The sequence below is a fragment of the Ambystoma mexicanum genome, chromosome 3p (assembly GCF_040938575.1).
Source record: "Ambystoma mexicanum isolate Mex_15411 chromosome 3p, UKY_AmexF1_1, whole genome shotgun sequence".
In the NCBI taxonomy this organism is placed as follows: Eukaryota; Metazoa; Chordata; class Amphibia; order Caudata; family Ambystomatidae; genus Ambystoma; species Ambystoma mexicanum.
Window position 1 is genome coordinate 119,159,225 of NC_090925.1, and position 26,054 is coordinate 119,185,278.

At 46.2% G+C, this 26,054-nt stretch overlaps 1 protein-coding gene across 1 annotated transcript in view; it reads right to left on the reverse strand.

Annotated features, from left to right (window-relative positions):
• Positions 1 to 7,212: 7,212 nt before the first annotated feature.
• LOC138580142 (uncharacterized) overlaps positions 7,213 to 26,054 on the reverse strand; it is a 37,342-nt gene continuing 18,500 nt past the window's right edge. Inside the window, exons 4-6 of the mRNA XM_069650459.1 lie at positions 23,679 to 23,804; positions 11,336 to 11,742; positions 7,213 to 7,370 (exon numbers count right to left, since the gene is read on the reverse strand). Of these exons, the coding sequence (XP_069506560.1) occupies positions 11,354 to 11,742; positions 23,679 to 23,804 (515 nt within the window). The 3' untranslated portion in view covers positions 7,213 to 7,370; positions 11,336 to 11,353. The remainder of the gene's footprint in view (positions 7,371 to 11,335; positions 11,743 to 23,678; positions 23,805 to 26,054) is intronic.

Below are 26,054 nucleotides of genomic sequence, written 5' to 3' on the forward strand. Positions count from 1 at the left end.
ATTTCAGGCGGGAGTAAGATAATAATAGCAATCTTTTTAAACAAAAAATCGAGAGTCTCCCGCCTAAATCGGGAGAGTTGGCATGTATGATAGAGTTACTGGAGGGAAGTAGTGCTTGGGCGGGATGAGAAGGGGCAAGGGGGAAATGCCCCCCAGGATGGCTGGACTGTTGCCAGTACTTCCCTGGTAGTGCTGTGACATTCCATTGCCAGCAACATTGTGGCCCTTTTATCGGGCGCGGCTCTCCATACCCCTAAGCCACCCCCAGCCCCCGTTTATCCACTACCGTCTACATAAAATGCAGTGTAATGTCCTTGGGACTAAGGGCTGCGTTGACTTGGGGGGATACAGGAATTCTCAAGCTCTAGGGGATGCACTCGCTAATATTTGCCTTCTCAGGCCAGATCCCCAGTTGCTCCCTAAGGTTATCCGAAATAAAAGTGGCCAACATGTAAACTCACCCACAGGATAGCCTTGATTGAGCTCAGTATGACTAGGAGCCAGGAGGAGATAGAATCCTTTTAAAAGGCGAGTCTTACACCTTCTATAAACAAATGGGCGCCTAAACCCATCCACCAACCGAAACCCAGAGCCAAGTAGGTTTAGCCTGTGGATTAGCCCAGCTCTTTGCTCACCTCTCTGTACCATTGGCTTTTGCCCAAGGGAGGCGCTTTGCGACAGATTATGTGCCAAAACCAAGTTTCACCAAAATCTGAAATGTCCAGCCAAGAGCAGGTACTTCTGAGGAGAGAATGGGCCTAGCGAGGGATGGGTGGGGGGTCGGCCGCTCTAGGCCCTGAGTTAACCCATAACACTCCCTATAACACCCCACTTTCCTTGCTCTCTGGCTTCCCCTCTTTGCTTCCTTCTCACCTTATTTCCTCAGCATTCATCCTCTGAGAGGCAAAAGTCCCTACTATACATATATTGAGCAATGCAGATATGCTGTCCCGAGGCCCAGCGACCCCCCTCTTCTCATCTGCCACTCAGGCTATAGACATTCACCAAGCCTAGTGCCAAGAAGTAGCTTCATGATCGCAGAGATGCCTGAGGTCACTCACTGAGGTAGGTCAGGCCCGGAGGGGCGAGCTTCACTCTTTGTGAGGACGCAACAGGCAGCTTTTACCATTTGACTGCAGTCTGCAGGCCATGGACGCTGATATCCGAGCTCTGGGTAGGCTTTGGTTCTTACTCTTCGAGTTCTCAAAGAACTCCTGCCTGCTAGCAGAAAATGAGCATCAAAAAGTACAATAGGAAGGAGTCGCGCGCGAGGGGGCCGCATTCTTGCCATTGATACCCACACGCGCGCCCAACACCAAAGGCATTTACCAGACGAGTGATATTGAGAGAGCCAGGCCCCAGCTGCAGGGCAAACCGGTTCCACGAGACGGTCACGAGGTCCCCGTTCCAGCACTTCCTGGCGGGCGAGCCTGACGTTGCAGTCGCCATCTCTCTGATGCTACTCGCGACACCCGGGGGCAGCATTGGCAACCCCTAGGATTTGGCGTGTTTTAAAAAGCCATGCAATGACCTGTCACCTGGGTGCTGGACCTGCTGGTGATGTGGTGTCCCTCTCTGTGATGCTATTGGGGGCCACAGGGCAGGCACGGTCACCTCCACTACTACTATGATGTGGGGGTAATGACTGCACTGACCTTGTTCCTGCAGCATGTTAACCCTTCACATCTAACATTATTTTATGGACTCAAGTTAATGGGTATAAGAAGCTCTGGTTATGTTCCCTGGAAATGAACTTTACACGAAAACAAGCCAATATTTTGGGATTTTGTGTCGGCACGGGAAAGGCCCTTGCCAGGCACAGTCATAGTGGTATTAAGTGGCCATTGATGGTAGCAGGTGCAAAATAGTGCAAGTACCTAGGCATTTTAGAGCAGTGTCTGGCAAGTGCACAATATGTATACACAAGCCAAAATTGTTGGCTTTGCAAATGCTTGTTTTTTAATATGACTTCAGTGAAGGAGAGGCATAGTGCTTATAAATCGAGTGGCTGAAGGCAGACCCGGTTGAAACATTTGTATTACACCAGTAGCACCTTTACAACTCCAATTAAGTAATTAACCCTCAGAAGACTGCTTTGAAAAATACTGTTAGGCCTTTCCAGTGCAATGTTTTGTGGTATGGCTTGATTAAAGCTAGCTCAAAGAATGACCACGAGGCAGTGTTTTATGCGGGGAAGGCCAGGAACTCGGTGGGAATGGCCATAGGGTTTAGCATGACCATGGGCAGTCAATGGGTGGGCAAATAACCCAACAACACCGACAAGGTGTGTGCCCCTCCTCATATGCCATATCTTTTTTTTTGTTTTTATTTTTTATTATTGGTTTATCATAAACCTTTAAAAAAAGCCAGAACAGAGTCTACGCGTCCGTGTTGCCTTATTTCTGTGTTTGGGTGTCGTTTGTGTTGGGGCGAGGATTGGGTAGCACCCATTCTATGGATTTCATTGCTGCGAGGATCATGCTCGTGTTCTCTCCTATTACGAGTAGGTACCACCATTCCTGTGAGGTCAATGTCCTAGTCTGGTTCATGTGATTTCCCAGGTGGAGCGGCCTTAAGTTAGTAAGTTTAGGGCACTGCACCATTAGATGGTAGAGTGGTTCGATCACTTCTTTTCCCTCACAGAATTTGGACCCTGGGTTGTTATTTGTCCTTCCGCTCAAGTTTATCAAGAACTTCACGCGTCGGTAGTTTGTTCAATTTAAATCTTAGAAATAGCTTACGGTAGTGTTTTGAGGGGAACTTGGTCAGATACTTTGGTAAGGAATTGATGGAACGTCTTTCAAGGCTGAGTCGGTTGGTTAAGAAGTATTTAGCTCTCGCTAGTTGCGTGTTTATCCAATCTTGTTCTTCGATTTACTTTTTAATCATGTTTGGATTCTGTGTCGGTGGGACAGCTGTGGTTCCTATATGGTCTAGCCACCCTATGCATTTCATATTGCAATTTCTCAGCAGAAGCTCCTTGGTTGCATTGTGAGGAGAGCTAATGATGTTAACGGGGTATGGATGAGGTGTCATTATGCATTTTCTGTACAATGACAGCGTTTTCCACAGCGTTATGGACTCCAGAGATTGTAGGCCCAACTCATATCTAATTGAAGGGATAGGAACCCTACTTGGTTATTTTAGGGCACGTCTCCAGAATAGGCCTTGTAATGTCCCCCTCGAAGGTTGAGGAGAGTTTCTGCTCCATATGTTAGAATTGGTTGTACTTTTTGTTCATAAAAAAATACAAGAGGTAGTCCTGCATGTACAATGTGTTTGGAATGCAAAGGGTCTTACAAGACACCATTTGAGTGCTATGTTTCAGCATATTTGATTAGAAACAGGAGCGGGGGGGGGTGTTTTTTCACTAGCAGGCCTTGGATGCGGATTACTGGTTTGTGGCAGACAGTGGTCGGAGTGAGTGGGATTCGCACACTTAATCTTGAAGGAGCTCGAGGAATTCATGCTGCAATCCAACATCTTCTCTCGCTTCCAAGTTGGTTTTTGTAATAGGATGGGAACTCCATTGAATGCTAAAATGTTGGCACATCTTTTGGAAACTGTAAAACACAACACATGGGGCTCATCTATCTAGCATCTCTCGATATGACCTCGGCATTCGATAGTGTCATTTCCCAAGTTCTATGGAACAAATTATTGAGACTTGGCATTCGGACTAGATTGGTACAGCTGATGGCCTCTTTACATCACGAAACTACATACCAAATTCGGTTAACTCAAGAGGGGGCACTAACTAGAGCTATTACATCTGTTGCGGGCATCAAACAGGGATGCTTGGCCTCTACTCTCTTCAATCTATATTTAAGTGATCTGGACGAAATCTGGAAAAACAAGAAAATCCCATCCGTTGGATTTGGTAGATTAAGGCTCCACTGGCTCGCATTCACAGATGATCTAATTTTCTTTGACAAGACTCCGTCGGGCTTGCAAATTAAAATGGATTTATTCTTGCAATTCTGTCTAAAGAACAATCTCAAAGCTAATTCTGGCAAACCTAAAATCATTGAGCCTCATTACGAGAATGGCGGTAGCCATGCCACTTTTAGCGGCATGGCTACCCACATACCGGGTACCGGGTCTGGGTTCCTGGAATGGGGAAATACCGGGGCATTCCGACCTTGGAGCGCTCGGTAATACCCTATACCTGGAACCCGGACCCGGTACATCCCCATTCGCATTTGAGCCCCCATAGGGTTCAATGGGAATAGGGAGGATGCTAACAACGGGCCCGTTAATCACAATACTTGGCGACTTTTTCCAGGTGTCATTATTACATGGAACGTGTTCTTCTGTGCTTCTCTATACTATAATGTGTGTAGTGGTCGGCATAGTCTTTGTGTCTGCAGTGCGAGTAACATCTTCCTCGTTTCAAAAAGCCTTACACCCCTTGCTGCAACTTAGGCTTGCTGTCTTCAAGAGCCAGCTAAAGCCCCCTGTGGTACATGCGTGCCGATTCCCTCACCAAGTGGAACTATTGAGCATTGCCCTACGGGTGCCAAGGGCCTCATTACGAGTTTGCTGGCATTCCTGTGGTATTCCTCCAGAAATACCGCCAAACACAGTTACCGCTACCATCACTCAGCTGAGCAGATTTACCGCAGGAAGAGTGACGGTACAGCTGTGTTCATCTCCATTTTTGGAGCGTGTCAGAGTGCAACGAGGATTTGGCCGATTTACCGTGGCAGTAATTCCACCTGCGGTAAATCTGCCCCTTTATGATGGTAAAATGAAGGAGATACTTCAAGCTATATGCTGGAGATTTGGTGGTAAAGGAAAGTGATGGCAAAGTAGCTGTAACGTAGTGACCTCTATTCTACTGCCTCTTTTGCCCATATCACCAAATCCATATGGTTGCCCAAAGTTTCATTTCAGCTCGCATACCGTGCAGCAGGTTAATAAAACAATTGGACAGCACCCAATTTAACACTGCCAAGTCTGAAATGTATTATATGTGTTTTGTGCTTTTGAACAAAGAAAAAATGCAATCCCCTCACCATCGCTCTAGAAGCCAAACCTAACCCACTCCCCCTTTTCCTGCAAGGATCATGTCTTTGAAAAACAGATTCAAAGGGTCTAGGCTAACAATAGCAATCTTCTCCAGGTCCTTGGAGGCGGGGGAAAGTCTCATGAAAGTACTTGACTAGGGACAGAGTTCGGCCACTGACATGACTTGACTTCGGAACATTCGAACTCCACCTTCCAATAAAAATCAAATCTTCAGGTCTCCTGCGCTTTGAATAATAGTTGCTGTGTTGCCATTTGAGACCTGCAGCCCAGTCCCCACCCTCTTGGGCTAGTTAGACATCAGGTGCCTTCCTGTTCAATCGCTATTGCTGCCTGCTTCTTGATGCCTCTTCTGCTCGCATCTTGATAAACAGTGTTGCATGTCAATTTCAAGCGCTTGTTTTCATTTCACATATTCTGTCACCATGACACAGATGCCGTGCAGCAGCAATGCTTGTGTTATATTGGTTCCATGTGATAATGTCCCCGCAAAAATGTCACCATACAAAAAATTCGCAGAAAAACAGGTCATTTTCTGCAGACATTATTACAGGGGACATGCGGGTGACGCCCCCGCAACCGCTAAAACCTTTTTTTTCCAACGGGAGCAGGTAACACACCTCGCAACCCCTACACCCCCTGTCCCTATATATATGGTCACCTATATAATGTTGCCAATAACGTTTCCCAGCGACATTATGTATGGCGACCATATATATATATATATATAGGGACATTATTACCTGATACCGTTATATTGATATGTCCTATTCTTGTAATAAATCCCTAGGCATAACTAATTATCACAACTAAACAGATTTTATAATGTTCCGACAGACCGCACAGGGAAATCCGCTAGCTTAACTCCCCTTGCGGCATACAACGTAACATGTGAGAAAATTGAAGCCGTGAGCGGGCGGCAACCTATGATGAGAATTGGCCCCAAGGAGCCAGATATTCCGATATTCAGTTATATTTTCGAGTGTGAGGAGTTTATAGATTATGTGAATAAAACGATGGGCCAGCAATCCATGTCTTGGGACGTCTGAATGGTCTCCATGCTAAACCCTTTGGGAGTAAATTGACTTCTTCTAAATGATAGCTAAGAGTTAATTAAGGTGGAATGAACATTTCTGAGATCAAAGGGAGGACAAACCAGCCAATCCGATCTATAAGGATCCAATTTGGGAGTGTAGGTTGAGGGAGGGGAGAGTTCATTCAGAGAGATCTTGTGAGGAATCTGAAGGAAATCAGCAAGTTTAAGGAATCTTCTGAAATAACTCTCCCCCTGGCTCCTGATTCTTTGTGACTTTTGACTTTTCTGGCATTAAATCATCAAGAATGGCTCAACTGAAGCAATGGGCACTTGGACGGCTCTGTGTTACCACGGTCAACATAGTTTTTTCCTCCACGGTTCAGTTGCACCTGTTGAGATGTCGAGCTGCCTAACCAGCACACGAATCCCTGGCTTCTCAGTTAATGACACAGTCGTGTCTCTTTCTGCAATGACTTAGATGTCACGCGACATCCCGGGATAGATTGGGGCAGAATTGCTCAATTACACAGATGGCCCAGTAGGATGGAAACACCATTGTCCATTTTTCTACCCCATGGATGATCCACTTTTTCAGATCCCACATCTGGATTTTTAATCAGAAATGTTAGATCATTGGCTAAAATTTGGCAGACATTTTTAAATGATGAAGTTTCCAGACAAAAAAATCTAACATTTTGGAGAAAGGAGTGGAAAGGTTGGGACAGATGGGTGGCTCCATGGTGCTGGAATTCCTCGTTATTGGCAGAAAGTCTGTTGATGTAAGGCAGGGTAGGCTTCTCGTAATTTCATACGTTCCACCCGGTAACGGGAGGTTCCATCGCTAAAGATTTGGTTGCAGCCAAATCGTTTGCGTTTTCTGGGTCGAATTTTGCCTCAAATATATGTGTGGGGGGGTGTAATGGTAATAAATAAGGAGGGCGTTCAAGGGGGTACTGCGGGGCAGTCACTCCTGCATATATTTGAAGCAAAATGGTTAGAAAGAAAAACAAGGATTCAATGGATTTGGCGGCGAGCAAATCTACACGATGAAGTCACATGGAACCGTTCCACCCACTTGCAAATCATTCAATTCATGCCTAATCATTAGAGTATGAAATTTCAAAATCATGTCAAACCCACCAAGAGAATTGAATACAGAGGATTTTATTATAAATAGCGGTGGAAATGACATTGCTGTCTGGATCCAATTGAGTAGACAAAGGGATTTAGCAACGGTCAAGGTTCAGGGTCTTCCGACTCCGCTGCCGTGCTGCCATGTCCCATCCGCACATCCTGAGTTAACTTCCTGTGGAAAAACGAGGGAGAAGATTCCGTTATCCCGCTGTGTTCCATCAACGAGCAGCACTGCGCGAGCCTAAGCGCCGTTGCCCCCTTACCGCCAAATTCTGAACCCACATATTTTGTGTTCGTCTGCATATTGTCTATGAATTCACATCTCATGGGCGACATGTACCCTCGTTCTGTAGCCGCAGAGCATGCGTAGGGAGCTTCGATATGGTACGCATCCAGCCCCTCCCAACCTCCCCGGTGGTACCATGTCATCATGTTGTGCAGCAAACTAAAGGTTAGCCCATTCTACCTAAAGTCGAAATACTGAATTTCTATGAATTAGATTGCAGCTACTGGAAAAACATTGAACATACTAATTGTTTGGGGGTGTAGAGCTACATAAAATACATAATTTTTTTTTAAATAAAAAAAATATAAAATACTCAATTGTACCTTTTCTTGTTTGTTTGCTCACAAATGTGTATGCATGCATTGAGTTTTATATAGCGCAAAACTAGCTGGGAAACAACAAGGCGCTGTTCAACGAGAGGATACAGTATGACAGCTCAGTTGCTGCTGCATTTACCGGATGCGCCCTTGTGTTCCTGTTCCTGCCTCTTACCACCCAATCTCATGCCGCCCACGCCACCCAAGCTAACACTCTGGCGCTCCAGTTACAAGCCACCCAAGCAAATACTCTGGCGCTCCAGTTACAAACATGCTAAAACTTCCCTGCAGGCAGCTCTCGCGTTTATTGTTAAGTCAGGGGCAGCACGCTCGCCTTGGAAGCAAGACGACACAGAACAACACGGGTTCGATCCCCGGCTCTGCGCTTTGAAACCTCTGGGTATCAAGCGCGTTATAAATAACCTATTCCAATTACAAAAGAAAAAGTGCAAACAGGTCGCTTCCGTGCAATTTTAGTCATTTGCACCGCGAAATGCAAAGGAGAGGTGTAAATGCAGACGTAATTCCCAGTGCGTCTTTGTTTTTGCTCTCCATAAAGCGAATGGAGTGAAGGCCGCCTGCCATTTACGCATAAATTTAGTTGCACTTCATGGCTATGGAATCTGCCTGTTTGTTCTTTGATGGTGTAAAACCCTGGTGGACTCCAGAAGAACTTGCCACTTTTGCGCCGACCTGAAAATGCGATGGTGGCGCAAATATTGTACATCTGTGTGGTGGAGCAGGTGGTAGTGGTGGAAATGGTCATTCAGTTCCGTGCCCCCACAAATGAATGAAAATGTGAGTAAAGTAAAGGTCATGTATGCATCTTTTACGCATGCTTTTCACTGTACCCCACATAGAACATGACACCCCTTATGTTTCGCTGGACTCTGCTTTTGCCTGCTTTATTTCAGAGTAGATATCGGTCGCCCCCTCCACCCCAAACCTCTGGGGGGAAGGGGGGCTGGTAGCCACCCCTGATCTCTGGTTTGAGAACAGGCAGCTCCTTGCATCTTGTCGAGCAAGCAAGTTTCCAGATTGTGTAGAAGTCAGTCATAGCCTGGAAGGGCCAGACTTTCCAGAAGTGGTCATGAGACGAAAGGTTTCTGTTTTTGGAGATCTGCCATTCCATAACCACGAGGGCTGGCCCGCAAGGTTGGGAGGTCTATGGCTGGGCCAATGGCATGCCACCACTAGGTCCATGCCAACAATGGTCGAAGGAACTCTAAAGTGACTGGCAATAGGCGTGATTCGTCGGCCCATGAAAGGGAGAGTAGGTCATCACCTGACTGAACACGCAGGGCAATTAAGACTGTCATCACAAGGGCATTGGATGGTTATTCCACTCTAGCATTATTGGCCATGATTCCAGTCGTTATTGCTCGTTATTGGTCCTCAACACATTCACGTGCCAGATCCGCGGGTGAGAGTGGATAAGTAAAGGGCGATAACTTGCGATTCCGACTGGCCTCTCCATATTGTCATTGCTTTGACTGAGCTGTCGTCTCAGAGAAATGTGAAAGGCCTATACCAGTGCTTATGGACTGCATTCTGCGGAGTCTGATGTACTGTGACACTTCTAACTAATTTGCGATTATTCATTATCGCTTCATGTTGGGTGATGCGACATTCTCTTGGCGCCTTTGTGATGCCAGTGGGGAACCCTTCATGCTTGGAGCTCCCCCTTTTAGGTATACTGCAGTAACAAGCGAAGGCCGGGTCACTACAGCACTGTTACAATGCAAAGGTGACAATGTCAAGGCTGGCAAGGGGCCCCAACTTGGGTATGGGAAAATGAGCCTCGGGCCAGGCCCGCTTGAGATGTTATTTATTTATTTATTTTTACATGTATAAAGCGCACAGGCAGCCCGGGGGCATTGCAGCCCTGTTACAGGAGATTGCGGCTTAGTTACACAGTTACGTACTTTGTAAGGATCGCAGATTTACCCTAGAGTTCTTGGTTTAAACAAACCTGCATGTTTTGAGGGCTTTTGCGAAATGCAAGGTGTGAAGGATCAGCTCTAAGGGTCAAAGGTCGGGCCTTCCATTCCCTGGCAGAGATGAAGTGATGAAGTGTCTATTTATCAATTCTACGTGCAACTGTTGGACCACCATTTTAGGTCTTGATGGTGATACTGGTAAGAAGTAACACTCTCTATTTGAAGAGGCATTAGATGTTCAGCGTATCATTCACCTTTGGGTGCATCCATGATGGACTTCTATATTCCTTATAATAAGGAAACTGCAAGAGTAGGGTGTGGAGGCACCGCCTCCATCTTAGGCGAGGAGCGATAATCTCTTTGTTTTCCATTAATGATATGTGTCTGGCAGGCCTGGGCCATTGCATGCCCTCAGAAAGCTCACATGCATTTGTCTAAGGTGCACCCTGTCTCATTGTGGACCCCGGCTGGAGGTGGCTAATACCGCACGGCTAGCTGGCGCCCTGTGCAATGCTAACGCCACAGCGTCCACCTCATTGAATTTGCCTAATGGTAGTAGCACTCAATTAGGGTAGCATGGGGATGGCAAGCCTTGCTTGTCACCTGCAAATATATTGGTTATGGGTTGATGGCTAGGGGCACCTCTGGGACAACTGGCCAAAGAGTATATGAGGCGTCCAAATCATGCACGGTTCCTTCAAGCACCGTCAAAGATAGCATGTGCTTAGCTGACAGCCTCTCCTCATTGCAGTGAAGCACTTGATACATCTGGATTTCTAAATTAGGCCTAGTTTCCCAATAGCCCCTGGGCATCATGCACTCAAGGTCAGTGTGCCATCACAGTCACCTCTGCTTCCTGACAGGGGAAAACAGACGGGTAAAAGGATACAGTTGGAATGGGAGGGAGTTGGCGCAGTTTGTGAATGGCTGAGTATTCGAGTGGTAGGGGACAGAAGCCACGGGCCCACGAGAGCTTGAGCGATAAGTCCAACCCGGCCTACCCGGCCTAGACTTGGCTCGTCGTGTCGGTAGGTGTGGGAGCTGGCCTGCCTGTGCATGAGGCGTGCCTGTCTGCATACCTGATGTAGCCCCTCATTCCATGAGGCAAGGCTTTTCCAGTCTGCATTCACTCATACCCGCTTGTCATAATGGCATGTCTGGTTTTTCCTCAATGCAGTTTACCTACTTGATCCTGCACTTTTTTGCTCGTTTTATTGTACCTATCACATTCTTCCCCTCCTGCACTCCCTCTCCCCCCCCCCCCCCCCCCCCCCCGGTCCCCTGTTCTTCATATTTCAGCACTTGCTTGTCCCAAATCATCTCACGGCCTAGTCTGAACTCTTTCGCTTGCTTTCTTCCCTTCTCCCCTTCCTGCACTTCCCCTCCCCCCACTACTCTCAAGCTAAAGCACTTGCACGTTCCGAAAGTTTCAAGACCTTTTAAGAAGGTTTTTGTTTTTGATGTATACCTTCTTCCTCATCCCTCCCCCTCTTCTCTTGATGCGCCATGAAACACAATGTTTGTTGTGTAGTCTGCATTACATATAACCAATAAATACAAATAAAGAAGGATTAAGCACATACAATATTCTTACCAGCATTGATAAGAGTCATTAAGGAGCCTTGGGTTTCTGGGGTGGCTTCGGCTGAACCTTTTTCAGTCCGTCGGCGATGCTGTCACTCTTCTGTACGATATTCCAGGGGATGTCACCCTTGCCCCCTGGGCTGGCTTTCTGTGCAGCGGACAGGATCTCAATCACCTTTGGTTTAGGGATTTGGTTACCTTTGAGGAGCTTCTGGACAGCCTTCAGGATGCCCTTCCCAGCTTCTACCTTCTCCGCAAGGTGCATGAAGGCTTCTTTGACCTTATCTTGGATCTTGGCAGAGATGGCGTCCACTGAGTTCTTCCTGTCGGGGAGGAGCCTCTTGATCTGGATTGCTATGTCTTTGATCAGTGTATTTATCTCCTCAGCGTCATCCATGTGGGGTGGGGGGTGGGCACCTGGTGGGGATCCAATGATAGGGGGTGTTTAGGGAACACAGAAAACATGGCGTTAGCTGCCCACTGATTCTGCCTGGCTTTTTCAGGTGAGAACAAGCCCTACTGTTTTATGGCTGGGGGAGGGGGTTATGACATCTTCAGGGGCTGCTTCTCAGTGAACATGTCTCCACCAACACCCACATCTTCTGAGCGTGGCTCAACATTGCCATAGAAGTAATGCCATAGAACATCAGGGAGAGGCAAGGCTGAGTGGCCGTATGGACTGGGTCCTCTTTTCCCTGCACAATGTGTTCTTATACTACACAGTGATCACAGCATTGAAAACATGCTACAATGCAGCGGATTCAAAAATGCTCTATGTATGTGTATGAAAGTATGTATGAATGGGATGCATAAAGTGAAAACCTAGCTGGGAGCAAAAGAGCACTGTACAAAGAGGGCGGACCCAGAGGCTGACAAGGAGGCTAGTGGATTAGGAGAGCAGCTGGGATTGGTAGAGGGAGCAGGGGAGGGGAGACTCCAGAGAGGAGGAAATAGGCTCTGCATTATGTTCACAGCTTTAGGGAATCATATTGATGCTGCCCTTAATTATTGAGCATCAAGTCAGTATCATAGAAAAAGCTGTAAGTTATTTCATTTGCCACCCACAAATTAGAGTGAAGAATGTGTCTAGACACACTGAAAGCCCGGCAGGTTAGAACATATGAAATCATATCTGTAAAGATACATCTCGGTGTTAGAAATGACTCTGTTTCAAGTCCCTCTAAGGCAATGTGACATGGAAGTAGATCAGAACTCTTCCACTCTTTGCATTTATAAAAAACTCAACTAACCTAACCTACATTTGAAGGAAACTGTAAGTGAATTAGAAGCTGAGGTCTTTGGATTGGCCCTTGAACTAAAACAAGAGAAAGGGGAAGGTGGCAAATAAAGAAAGACGCTATGGATGGGAGAGACACAAAAGAGAGGAAAAAAGGCAAGTAATGCAGAGATAGTGAGTGAGGATCAAGAAGGAGAAAGTTGAAGATAGCAGGAATGCCAGAGGCCTGGAGAGAGAAGTGAGAGCGGCAGACTAAGGAGGTTAGGGACTGACTGGGGAAAAGGATGGACGAAGGAAAGCTTGGGAGGACAGGAATGAGCTTGAAAAAGCCACTGCAATGGAAAGAGTTAGTTTTGGTGATATACAATGTCAGAAAATGATGGTGTGGGAACAGACCTGGGGAAAAGCCCAACACAATAAATTACAAAGGGAATGCAGGTAGAGATTGCAAAGAATACAGGGGGAGATGGGGAGGAACAATAAAGAGCATAGTTTGGGCTTTGTTTTAATACATGAAAGCGTATCTGTGTTGTGCATAGTGGTGTGTGGCAGCAGCGCAATGACATGAATTTGAGATGCAGTAGCGGGATGTGGCGAGAACCAGGGGGAGGTGCTGTCTGGCAGAGAACGAGCCACAATATCAGTTAGTTTATATGCTGTCTCATCTTAGATTCCTCCAGCACCTTAGCACTATACTAGTCCAATTTAATAGTCCTCATTTTATCAAGCTCGCAGGATAAAAGGCGGAGGTAGTCCTGCCATGGTGCAGCACTGTGATTTTAGGTGCCACACAGATCTAAAGGTGTTTACAAGTAGCTTTTGGCATGGTTTGTTATTCACGCACTCATAGACAACATATACCCAGGCACCTAAGTGCAAGCAAACAAACGCCATAGTAAACAGGTGGGACCCTCCAATGTGCAAGAATTGCCCTGATATGCAAGTTATTGGTCTTATGATCAGGCAGGGGTATAGCATGCCCAGGTATTAGTAATATATGCTATAATGTGCCATCAAACCGGCAGCTACTAAGCCTGTGCACTGCTTTGGCGATCCTATATGCAATGTACTGCAACCATAGGTCAGGCAAAATACAAACCATACCTGTTGCAGTGATCATTTGGGTTCTGTGCCTCAGTGTGAGCAAAGGATCTTAACATCTGCGCCCAGATGCAATTTACTGCTTGATTCCGAAAGGATGTGTGCACTATAAATCCCTAATCGAATCAAATCTATTGCATCCATGCACAGCTGCGCGTTCTGTCTGCCAGGTGACTTCATCATCTCCCTTCTAATGCTAGTGGCAAGTGTTATATGCCCAGGCTCTCCCACTGTCTAGGGCGGGTACCCATTTTGTTGACTCAGGTCTCAGTCATCTGACCTTATTCCTTGCATGGAAGATATTGATTTAATGCAAGTGCCTGCATATGCTAAGTAGAGTACACACACACACACACACACACACACACACACACACACACACACACACACACACACACACACACACACACACACACACACACACACACACACACACACACACACACACACACACACACACACACACACACACACACACACACACACACACACACCCACACCCACACCCACACACCACACACCACACACACACTCCTCCCCACACACACACACCTCACAACACGCCACACCTCACACACACTCCTCCCCACACACACACACCTCACAACACGCCACACAGAAGACGTTGCGAGTTTGTGTCCTGCTAGCATTGTCCCTAAAAATTCTCTCCCTGCTCTCCCTGGCCCCCAGGCACTCCCCCACCCCAGCCACTCTCTCCAGGCTTGGAAAGTGGGATATAGTCACAGAGCAGAACAGTGAGGTAACCAAAGCATGGTTAACTAGGACGGCACCCAGTGGCGTTGCTAGGGGGGGGCTGAACAGTGAGGTAAGCAAAGCGTGGTTAACTGGGTGGCACCCAGTGGCGTTGCTGGGGGGGGGGGCTGAGGGAGCTATAGCCCCGGGTCTTTTGGTTTTGGCCCCAGATAGAATCTCAGGGGCTACAACCAGAAGGCCAGCTAGCCCGAGTCCCAACGGTCCCGACATTAGTGCAAGCCCATATCTTTGCTAGACCTGGCACCAGTAGCTGCCTAGTAGCTGCCTAGCCAGCTGGAGTCTGCAGCAGCTGTAAAATGGGGGAGCAACTCCTCTGTTTTTCACACTGTGTATTGTAATAACAGGTGAGACTAAGACAAGGCTGTCTGGACCTGCATCCCAGAGATGTTTGCTTCCCTATATATCCCTTTCAACTGGCGTCCATGACTTGCTCACTGCGCCCCCTTAAATTCCCTCCCAGTGTGGACACTTGCCATTGCACAACACATCGGATGGTATCACAGATATGTTGAAGACAACAAATAATAAGAACCTCAATACATAGCGACCATCATAAAATTACAATCGAATGGACCTTTGAGTTGGAACACCCAAAGAAAGCGCCTACCCCCAGGTTAGAAATCAACATGGGATGTAATAGACTGCGAATCTCGGACGACCTTCTTAAAGACCTACCACAAATATTCTGAGATAACCCTCAGCGTGAAATGGAAAAACTCCAGTATGAATGGCTTCTAATCCCATTCAAACCAACAAATTGTAAGAAACCCACTGCTAAAAATAAACACACACATGTGTTCAATCATCAAATTCTAAAGAACAAAAAGGAATTAAAAGCTAATATAAATAGATTGAAAAAATAGAGTCTGGAGATAATATAAAACCATGAAACTCCTAATCCGATGATATAAGAACTGGATAAAAATGATAAAGATCAACTTGATACAGGCTGATGCGGAAGAAATATTGGCAGCAATGAAGAACAAAAATAGTAGTGATCTTTGGAAGCTGCTGAATCAAAATCAGAATCAAGCATAACGTCTTATAATCGATGTTGTGGAATCTCATTGGATAAATTATTTTTCAATATTGTACAAGAAAAATTAACAAGATCATCAAAAAAAAAACAAAATTCACCTGATAAAAACGACATCTGGAAAGTCGATTGGAGCCATCAAGAAATGTTCACGCTCATTAAAAAGCTAAACAACTCACGTGCCTCAGGTCCTGACGGTCTAAGCAATGCCATACTGAGATAAAATCCCGGAATACGGGCCACCTTTTGCATGCAATTCTTCACGATTATTGGGAACAACAAAGCTACCCCTGCTACATGGAATACTGCAATATTAATTCCGACTTACAAGCACAGTGATAGAAAACTCCCAAACAACTACCACCCAGTACCGACTTTGGGGAAAGTCTTTGTGACATTACTGTTGAGAAGGTTAACAATCTGGGCCAAAGGAAATAGAAGACAAAACCCAAGACAAACAGGTTTTGTTAAAAATGTTGGAACAAATATTAATCTCTTTTAAACATCTTGAAATCTGAAGCGATAAAAGATAAATCTAACACACATGCAGCCTTTATCAATTTACAGTTAGCATTCGATGCTGTAAATAGAACAAAACTATGGGCAAAATTGACAGCTTGGAATTGCCCATCTGATATACTGGAACCGATTAAGGCACTTTATTCCAACACTTTGATTGAAATTAGACTAACTCAACAAGGAATCCTGTCAAAGGAAATTCAAAGTTGGAACGGCCTAAAGTGGGATGCACCTTGGCAGCAACGATTTTTAACCTTTATACATCGGACATTGCAGAGAATCAACAAAATATTATAACAAACCCGCCAAAAATAAACGGAGTACAGTTGCCATACAGGATTTATGCTGACAGCTTGGTTATTTTGGATAAAAGCCAAGTTGGCCTCCAGAGAAGACTCCAATCGCTGGAAGCGTATATAAAAATGAATAATCTAAAAATAAACATAAAGAAATCGCAAGTATTGTCTCTAAACTATCATCGAAATGGACGAGCACAATCCAAACCCCTGACGATATTCCTGGAAGGAAAAGAATTGGAGAATGTTAAATCAATAAACTATCTAGGGATAAAAATGTATCAATCAGAAACTGAAAAAGAATGGCAACTTCTCTTAAAATCCAAAGCCCTATCCCTGGCGCGTCCAGGTTTATTATTGCACATAAAATACGGAAAATGTTCACCACAACCCATTATCACCTACTACAGACAGAACATTTCGGCCATTCTAATATATGGTAGTGAAGCCATGCTGAACATTCCACGCAATATCTGGGAACAATTGGAAGGAATTGTATGGCGCAAGATTCTTGCTCTACCCTCGACATACCCAATGCCGTAAATTCGCAATGAACTAGCCTTGCAATCCTTGGAATCATTGAGGAACTGGAAATACCGGGACCTATATATAAAAATACTCAGAAATGAAGACATACCTTCCATCGAAATATTACGTGAAAAACATCAGGGGCAGAGAACTTCCTCAACTTGGGGGAAGGGTTTGGGCCTCGTGTTTACATGGAACGCCGCTCCGTCAAAGCTGTTTTTGCCGGAGCACAGCTCCATCTTGTTCTGGCCCAATTCCTTCTCTAAAAAAGAGTGCATATAGAAAGGCATGGAATGCCAAGCAGAGCACCAGCTCCTTTTGTAACTAACATTCTTACATCCACAGACAAACCCTCACAATTTATAGGCAGATACTTTGGTATGGGAGGTGAGGTGGATCGGGTTAAAGGTGGGTACTGACGAAGGCGAGGAGGGAGTCCCTCTTTTATGTTGATGGCTTTCTTGCCTTTTTGTCTTCAAAATCTGGTCATCCTTTCCCGGATGAGCCCTGCAGCCGGGCCCTTCTGTCCCCTTTCTTTGCTAACTCTGGTACCATTGCCTGGAGATCAGTATTCTAAAGCTGCAACGGATCAGAACTACCTTCTGAAAACATCCTTTTAAAACAGGCCCTGCGGTCAAGGTGGCATTTGGCAATGCATGTCTGTGCTTATTTGGTAATTCAATTCACCCCCATCTCTGGTACGCCAGTGTTTCTATTGCATCTGTTTTTCTCGCTTTCATGGCTACTAGGCCGCCCGGTGAGTTTGTGTTCCTGCTGTGCAGTCTCTCCAATATCTTCCATCCTTACCTCTCTGCCACCCCTATGGCACTCACCCTCTCCCCTATCTATTCTAACTGCTATACTATCGCCTCTCACCCCCCTCTCATGAGGTCTGGAAGGAAAACATTTAAAACAGACATCCTGACCACTAATCCTGGCCTACCCAATGCAGACACCTACGTCAGTGCAACTTCCAGACAGATTCTCACTGACATCCTCTTTTCTGTCCCCTCTCCAGATCATTGGACTCCTCATCTTATCTCTACTCTCACTACTCTCACATCTTCACCCATTAATGGTGGCACTAGATGGGAAGTGCTCTTGGTGGGTTTCTCATCATCCAGGTGTATCATTAATGTCTATCCAGTGGCACTATCATGGCTCAGGGTCCTAAACCCAACCTTCTCTTCTTCGACCTGCGCTTGCTGTCCCTCATCAACTTCCTTCCCCCTGCATTTCTCTGCATTTCTCTGCATTTCTCTCTCCCTCTCCATTCCCTCCTCTGGTCCTACCCACTTGGCTGGGCACACTCTCGATGCCTTGATCCACACTGATCTTTTGCTCTATTCTCCACTCACCACCCCACTCTCCTGGTCAGACCACTCCTGCCTCTCCTCTCACCTTGGTCCTCTGTCGGCTGATCACACCTCCCCCAACTCCTCCAACTCTGCGAACCTTGTTCACAGATATGTGCGTGATAAAATGAGTGTCAGCTGCTGCCTTCGCATCCACCTTCAGCTCCACTCTACCTCCGACTCCGCTCTCAGTAACCTCCATCAATAACACTCTCGGCATTCTTGCCCCATTCTTGCCCCAGTCATGAGGATCTGCTGAAAACATGCCTCTAAGTGTAACAACGGGTATGATTCTGAACTTGGAGCCAGGAAACTTAAGTGCAGAGCTATGTGATGGAAGTGGAAGACCACAGGCTCGCCCTCTGACAAACTAGCCTGTTGCCTGCTCCAAAGGCATTACCGACTCTCCATTCGATGCAAGAAAAGGGCCCACAACCAGACTCACATCGCTGGGACATCCAACAACACGGCTGAACTCTTTAAAATCTGCAAGGAACGAGCTAACCCTTCCGAAGTCTCCACCTCCCCTTTTTCCACCCAAGCCCTCTGCAATGCATTGACGACACATTTCACTGCTAAAATTCAGGACATCCTGATCACTCTCTCTTCCCTTTACCTCCCCTTCCCCCATCCTCCCACCACCTATGGCCTCCCATCCCCCCTCTGCCTTTCTCTGTTCCTCCTCTCGTATCACATCCAATGAGGTAACTGGAGTTGTCTGCTCTATGAAGGTCTCATCCAAACAGGTGCCCCTCTGTTCTTCCTGAACCAATAAGGACAAAATCTTATCTCTTGTGCCTGCAGTTGCAAATTTTTGCAATCACTCCTTTGCTACTGGTTCTTTACTCTCTTCCCTCAAGCGCTCTCTTGTGCGCCCCTACTGAAAAAACCTTCCACCAACCTTTCATGTCCAGCTAACTACCGCCCCATCTCGATCACTATCTTCCTTGGGAAACTCTGGAGAAGCTAGTCTCCCCCAAACTGACCCAGCACACTGAGTTTGCCAATTGCCTACATGACCATCAATCTAGATTCCGAGCATCCAGAGGCACGGAAACAGCTCTATTGAACACCCGCAAAGAACTGCTTGCATCCCTCGATTCTAACTCTCCAGCTGTTCTTATTCTACTTGATCTCTCCTCTGTATTCGACACGGTCAGCCACTCGCCGTCATAAAATAGCTCCATGATACCCTGGGTATCTCGTAGCGGGCACTGAATTGGCTGACCTGCTTCCTCAATGACAGTCCCTCTCAGGTTATCCTGGGCTCTTTCTCCTCTCGCACCTCTGTCTCCACCTATGGCATTCCCCAGGGCCCCAACATTTCTCTGTGGCTCTTCAACATCTATCTTGCTGCACTGGCACACCTGATTTCCACTTCTTCCTCTTACTTCTAGTGTCATGCAGATGACACAGAACTCTTCTTCAAACTGCCCTCTGATCCTCTCCTTACTTCCTCCATCCTTCCTGACTGCCTATCTGCCATCCAGTCCTGGTGTACCTCCAATGATCTCTGCCTCAATGCCAGCAAAATTGAGATCCAACCCATTGGGACTCCTGCTCCCTCTTTCTTCCCCTCACTCTGGCCATCCTCTTTGGGCTCTCCCCCTTATCCTTCATCTGAAGCGAGAAACCTTGGAGTCATCTTCGACTCCCCTCTTTCCTTCATTCCTCACGTCCTGGACCTTGTCACGAAGGCCCATTTCCAACTCTACCTTCTCAGATGCATCCTTCTTTTCCACACTTTCCGCCACGAAGCTCAATGTCTCCAGAGCTCTGGTTCTCTCTAGGCTGCACTACTGCAACAACCTCGTCCTCAATCTACCCTCTTCCTCTCAACTTCCCCTCCAGCTTATCCAGAATAGGGCTGAAAGACTTATCCTTGGCCTCAAGCCCAAGAACCACATCTCTCCAGCCATAAAATCTCTCCATTGGCTCCTGGTTGCTGCAAAGATCAAATTGCATCATTCATAAGGCTGTCTAGGGCCAGGTACCACGCTGTCTACAACTGGTTCTCACCAAATACACTCCATCCAGATCTTAAGTGGCCCTCAGGATCCTGGCCTCCCACCCCAATAGCCTCCAGCCTACGACCACCCCTAGCACTTGCCATTTGGCTCGAACTGGCCTGTGCTTTCTGACAGGCTTGCACTTATTGTTCGTGCCAGTTGACCACTCGTACCAAGTGAAATCTGCCAGGCACTTACAGCTGCTTGCAACTTATTCCCTAGCACTTTCCTTCGTGGCACTCCTAGCACTTACCCTCCCCTATCTCATTCCCTCTCCCTCTCTCTGCACTTGCACGCTCTGAATACTCAAAAGGCCTAGTAGGACCGCCTCTCTCTTTCTTCATTGTTATTATGATTGCCTTTCATTCCTATGTCCACTCCCTGCTGCCCTGTGGGCGCTTTGAAACACAATTTACTTGATATATAAGCGCCTTACAAATGCACAATAAATAAATAAATAAACTTGCTTAATACTAATTAACGGTAACTCAGTGGAGCTCACAGATTATGCATATACATTGGGTCTCATTCCAAGTCTGGCGGTAACTGAGCCGGAAAAACCAGCAGGTTGCTGCCAGACTTGGAATTAATTACCGGCTCTGGGATTGCCTGAATTACCGGGGCACAACAGCCAGAGCCAGCTTTCCGTAACTCCCCATTCCCATGGACTTACTCCATGGGAATGGGGGCCGTGGAAACACCGGCACCATGCGGTAATGGCACCCAGGTTTCCACGTCTCTCTGCGGCCGGTGGCGTTACAGCCACCAGGACAGACCCGCCGGGTGTAACACCACCGGCCGCAGAACTCGTAGTTAGCCGGTCTGGACACAGTGGCGGTACGGTTTTACCGGCACCGTTAAATCCGAACCGGCTAACAATGGATTAGAGCACAGATGCGACCCAAGGGCGAGTAGCGCTATGTAAGAATACAAATAAATCATATCTGTGGCCTAGTATTTCTGCAGCTCTTCCTTCATTCTCTGCTGGGCTCTTGACACACTTGAGGGGCGTGGAATCTAAGTGTATGTGTCTAGAAAGTTGTCTCTTAATTGATTCAGAAAAGTTTGCACTTGGTGTAAAACTAAACGCTGGATGGGGGGCATGCAACCGACAGTTTAAATGGTTAACTGTGTCACCAAGAAACCTGGGCTCAGATCCCAGCTTCACACCCGACCAAACTGTGTGATCCTGGGCAAATCAGCACATAACACACTGTCAGTTGAGTGTCCACTTTAAACAGCCTCCTTCACACACTGTTTGAAAGACCATTGATTTGTGATGGTAGATTTGACTTCTTGTATCACATTCATGTTTTTTAAGCGCTTCACGCAGGATTCCACCAGTTTCTAAGCGCTGTACTGAAAGATTGCATCCTATTCTATTTTAATGGTACTCAATTTATCAACCTCAGAAGGCTGAAGGGGTGAGTCGGCCGTATCGGGATTTGGACTTGCCAATTCCTGGCTAGCACCAAGTGTGAAGTGACCCCTCAAACTGTATGTTCACATCACAGGCTGGACTGTCCCTTGGCTCATTCGTGGCAGTGCCCCTTTTGAGCAATAGTTCTTGCCTCAGAGAAAAGTGAAATACATGCTTTAAGAATACCTTTAAAGGACCCTTTCTTCCCAATATGTGTGAACTGACCAATAGAAACATTCTCTAACCCAGCGGTCTACAACCTTTGGCTCGCCTGATAGTTTGGACTTCAAATCCCATCAGCCCTATTCCTCATAGTCAATGGTGAGGCAGCATGGGAGTCGTAGTCTATAACAGCTGGAGAGCCACAGGTTGTACATTGCTGCTCTAACCTTTGGCAAAAGATGTTTGTGCTTGGTGGCTAGACTCGGACTGGCCTAAATGGCAATAGGGCAATGCCATCATGGCTGCCCCAGCAGGCTAGTAGTGGGCTAGTTTGTTGGGACAGTATGAGCCAGTGTGATGCCTTAGAGCACTGCGAAAGCTGGGAGTTTTCATCAATGTCAGTGGCCAAAGGGCCTCATTAGGAGGTTGGAGGTAGTCATGGTGCTATTAGCGCTATGACTACCTCCAATACCAGTACCGAGTCCGCCCTCGTTCAATGGGGACTTACCGGTCTATTCCAACCTTTGCGAGACCGGTAAGTCCCTATTAAAAAAGCCATTCCCCATTCCCATTTCAGCCCCCATAGGGCTCAATGGGAAGGCGCTAATAACGGTACTGCAATTGTGGTACCATTATTAGCTCTGAAGTCCCTTAACGGGCCCCGTTGAAGGGACCCACTAAGGGACCTCGGAATAAGGTGCAAAGGGATTACCGGCACCAATGTCCTTAACGGTGCCCAGTATCCCTTTGCGCCCACCTCGTAATGAGGCCCAGGCCCTCATTACGAGGTTGGAGGTAACCATCGCGCATTTAGCGGCATGGCTGCCTCCTTACCGCATACCGGGCCCAGGTTCCTCAGATGAGGACTTACTGGGCCATCCCAACCTTGGCGGACCCGGCAATTCCTCATCCGAGGAATCCGGACCCGGTCCATCCCCATTCGAGCCCCCATAGGGCTCAATGGGAATGGGGAAGGAGCTAACAACGGGCCCGTTTATAACGGGCCCGTTGTTAGCTCCCTGGTCTCCTCGTGGGACCAGGTAAGGACGCCTGGTTTTACCAGGCGCCCATTGCGGGTCCCGCAAGGAGACCTCGTAATAGGGCAGAATGGGTTTACTGGTAAACCCATTCTGCCAACCTCGTATGAGGGCCAGAATCTTACATAAACCGTTTAGTTTTGAAGAGGAAGGGTATTTTCTGTTAACTCCTAGTGCAAATGTGATGGGGTAAAAGGGAAGAAAAAAAACACATTTTTAAACCACCAGAACAGCCAGTCATGTTTTAATTACTCTTCAGGGGTCATTCAAAGTTAATTGTATTTTTTCCTGGCCATAAACCATAACCCTTGAATCCTATCCTGTCATTATCATTTGCAGGTGTAATGAGCAGCTTGGACAATCCCTAAATGATACGATTTTCAGTAACACTTGATGAGGTGACAGGGCAGTTTCTAGCCAAAGTGTCACGTCTCAAAACATTCAATTCAGAGTTCTCGGGTTTCCCGTTGCCATGTATGAGAAGGCCACCCCAGCCCTTGCTTGGGATTCTGGGGTTTGTAGTTTTCCTAAATTTCAACTTTGAAAGAAAAAACGACAAGACCCAGAATTCAAAGAAAAAAAGCAGAACTGGATGGCCTTCTCACGCATGGTCAGGGTAGACAAGAGCTGTGTCGAATACACTTACCAGTAAAAAAGAGGAACTAAAAAAAGTAATGTGCTCCATTGTCGCATCCAAGAACTCCCAGACATCGCCCACATGAGGTCCTGCCTGCTTCATCACCACTCCCCACCTATCCTATATGATCTTGTGCACGTGGCACTTTGTCGCAAATCAGCCCCCGCGGAGGGCCCTCCTCCACACAGCTGATTTGGCTCCTGGCCACTGGCCTGCGTTGGCTACTGACTGATTGCTCTTACCATGGGGTGCCGGGTGCTCTCCATTCCCCGGCATCATTGGGTTCCCAGTCTGGTTCTTGGGGGCGAATAGCTTCATGACGAATTCCATGGGACACAGTGACACGTTGCCTTCTGAAGGTGAGATATCTGTAAAGAAGGGGAGTGCGTCACAGTGGGTATGCTTGCTGTTTCCAAGTATCGCACACACTATAAGCATGAGTAAAGTATAGTCACAAATTGTGGTATGAGTAAAGTATGGTAAATAATTGGGGCATGAGTAAAGTATAGCCACAAATTGTGGTATGAGTAAAGTATGGTAAATAATTGGGGCATGAGTAAAGTATGGTAAAGAATCAGGGCATGAGTAAAGTATAGTCACAAATTGTGGTATGAGTAAAGTATGGTAAATAATTGGGGCATGAGTAAAGTATGGTAAAGAATTAGGGCATGAGTAAAGTATAGCCACAAATTGTGGTATGAGTAAAGTATGGTAAATATTTGGGGCATGAGTAAAGTATGGTAAATAATTGGGGCATGAGTAAAGTATGGTAAATAATTGGGGCATGAGTAAAGTATGGTAAATAATTGGGGCATGAGTAAAGTATGGTAAATAATTGGGGCATGAGTAAAGTATAGCCACAAATTGTGGTATGAGTAAAGTATGGTAAATAATTGGGGCATGAGTAAAGTATGGTAAATAATTGGGGCATGAGTAAAGTATGGTAAATAATTGGGGCATGAGTAAAGTATAGCCACAAATTGTGGTATGAGTAAAGTATGGTAAATAATTGGGGCATGAGTAAAGTATGGTAAAGAATCAGGGCATGAGTAAAGTATAGTCACAAATTGTGGTATGAGTAAAGTATGGTAAATAATTGGGGCATGAGTAAAGTATGGTAAAGAATTAGGGCATGAGTAAAGTATAGCCACAAATTGTGGTATGAGTAAAGTATGGTAAATATTTGGGGCATGAGTAAAGTATGGTAAAGAATCAGGGCATGAGTAAAGTATAGTCACAAATTGTGGTATGAGTTAAGTATGGTAAATACTTGGGGCATGAGTAAAGTATGGTAAAGAATTAGGGCAGGAGTAAAGTATGGTAAAGAATTAGGGCATGAGTAAAGTGTAGTCACAAATTGGGGCATGAGTAAAGTATGGTAAATAATTGGGGCATGAGTAAAGTATGGTAAAGAATTAGGGCATGAGTAAAGTGTAGTCACAAATTGGGGCATGAGTAAAGTATGGTAAATAATTGGGGCATCAGTCAAGTATGGTAAAGAATTGAGCATGAATAATTATGTTAGATAATTGGTGCATGGGTAAAGTAGGGTCAAGAGTTGGGGCATGAGTAAAGTATGGTAAAGAGTTGAGCCACAAGTGAATTATGGTAAAGAATTGGGGCATGAGTAAAGTATGGTAAAACATTTGGGCATGGTTAAAGTATGGTGAAGAATTGGGCCATAAGTAAATTATGGTAGATAATTGGGACGTGAGTAAAGCATGGTAAAGAATTGGGGCATGAGTAACGGATGGTAAAGAGTTGGGATACGTGTAAAGTATGGTAAAGAATTGGGCCATGAGTGTTGTATGTTAAATAATTGAGCCATGAGTTAAGTATAGTAACACATTGGGGCATGTTTAAAGTATGGGTCAAAAGTTGGGGCATGAGTAAAGTATGGTAGAGAGTTGAGCCACAAGTGAATTATGGTAGAGAATTGAGGCATGAGTAAAGTATGGTAAAGTATCGAGCCATGAATAAAGTATGGTAAATCATTGGGGCATGAGTGAAGTATGGTAGAGCAATGGGCCATGAGTAAGGGATGGTAAAAAGTTGGGGCAAGAGTTAAGTATGGTAAAGAGTTGGGGCATGAGTAAACGCTGGTAAAGGATTGGGGCATGAGGAAAGCATGGTAAATAATTGGTGCATGAGGAACATATGGTAACTAATTGGGGCATGAGTTAAGTATAGTAAGGGTGAGGGCATGAGCTTGAGTATGTTATAAGTAAGACAAAGGCAGTAAGGATAGGTAGAAAAGGTTGCTGTATGGGAGGGTCTGCTGGAATAGGTATGGTAGGAATGCAGGGATGGACGGCAAACTATCAGATGAGATATGGAGTGGCCAGGGAGGAAGGACGCAAAGGACAGTTGAGTGAGAAGAAGGACAAATTGAGTGGTAGAGGCTGGAATAACTTGAGATATGGTCAGGAAATAGAGGAATGGAGGTGGATGAGATCAAATGGATGATGGAGAGTTCTGTCGATGGCAATTGATTGGTGGCAATCCTGAATGCATGCGCGGAGGGTCGTTGGTGGGAGTTAGTGTGTGCACTCCCAGGGGATGGGTGTGTACTCACCAGTAATGCCTGTGTACTTACAAGCTATGGCTATAGCTAGGTA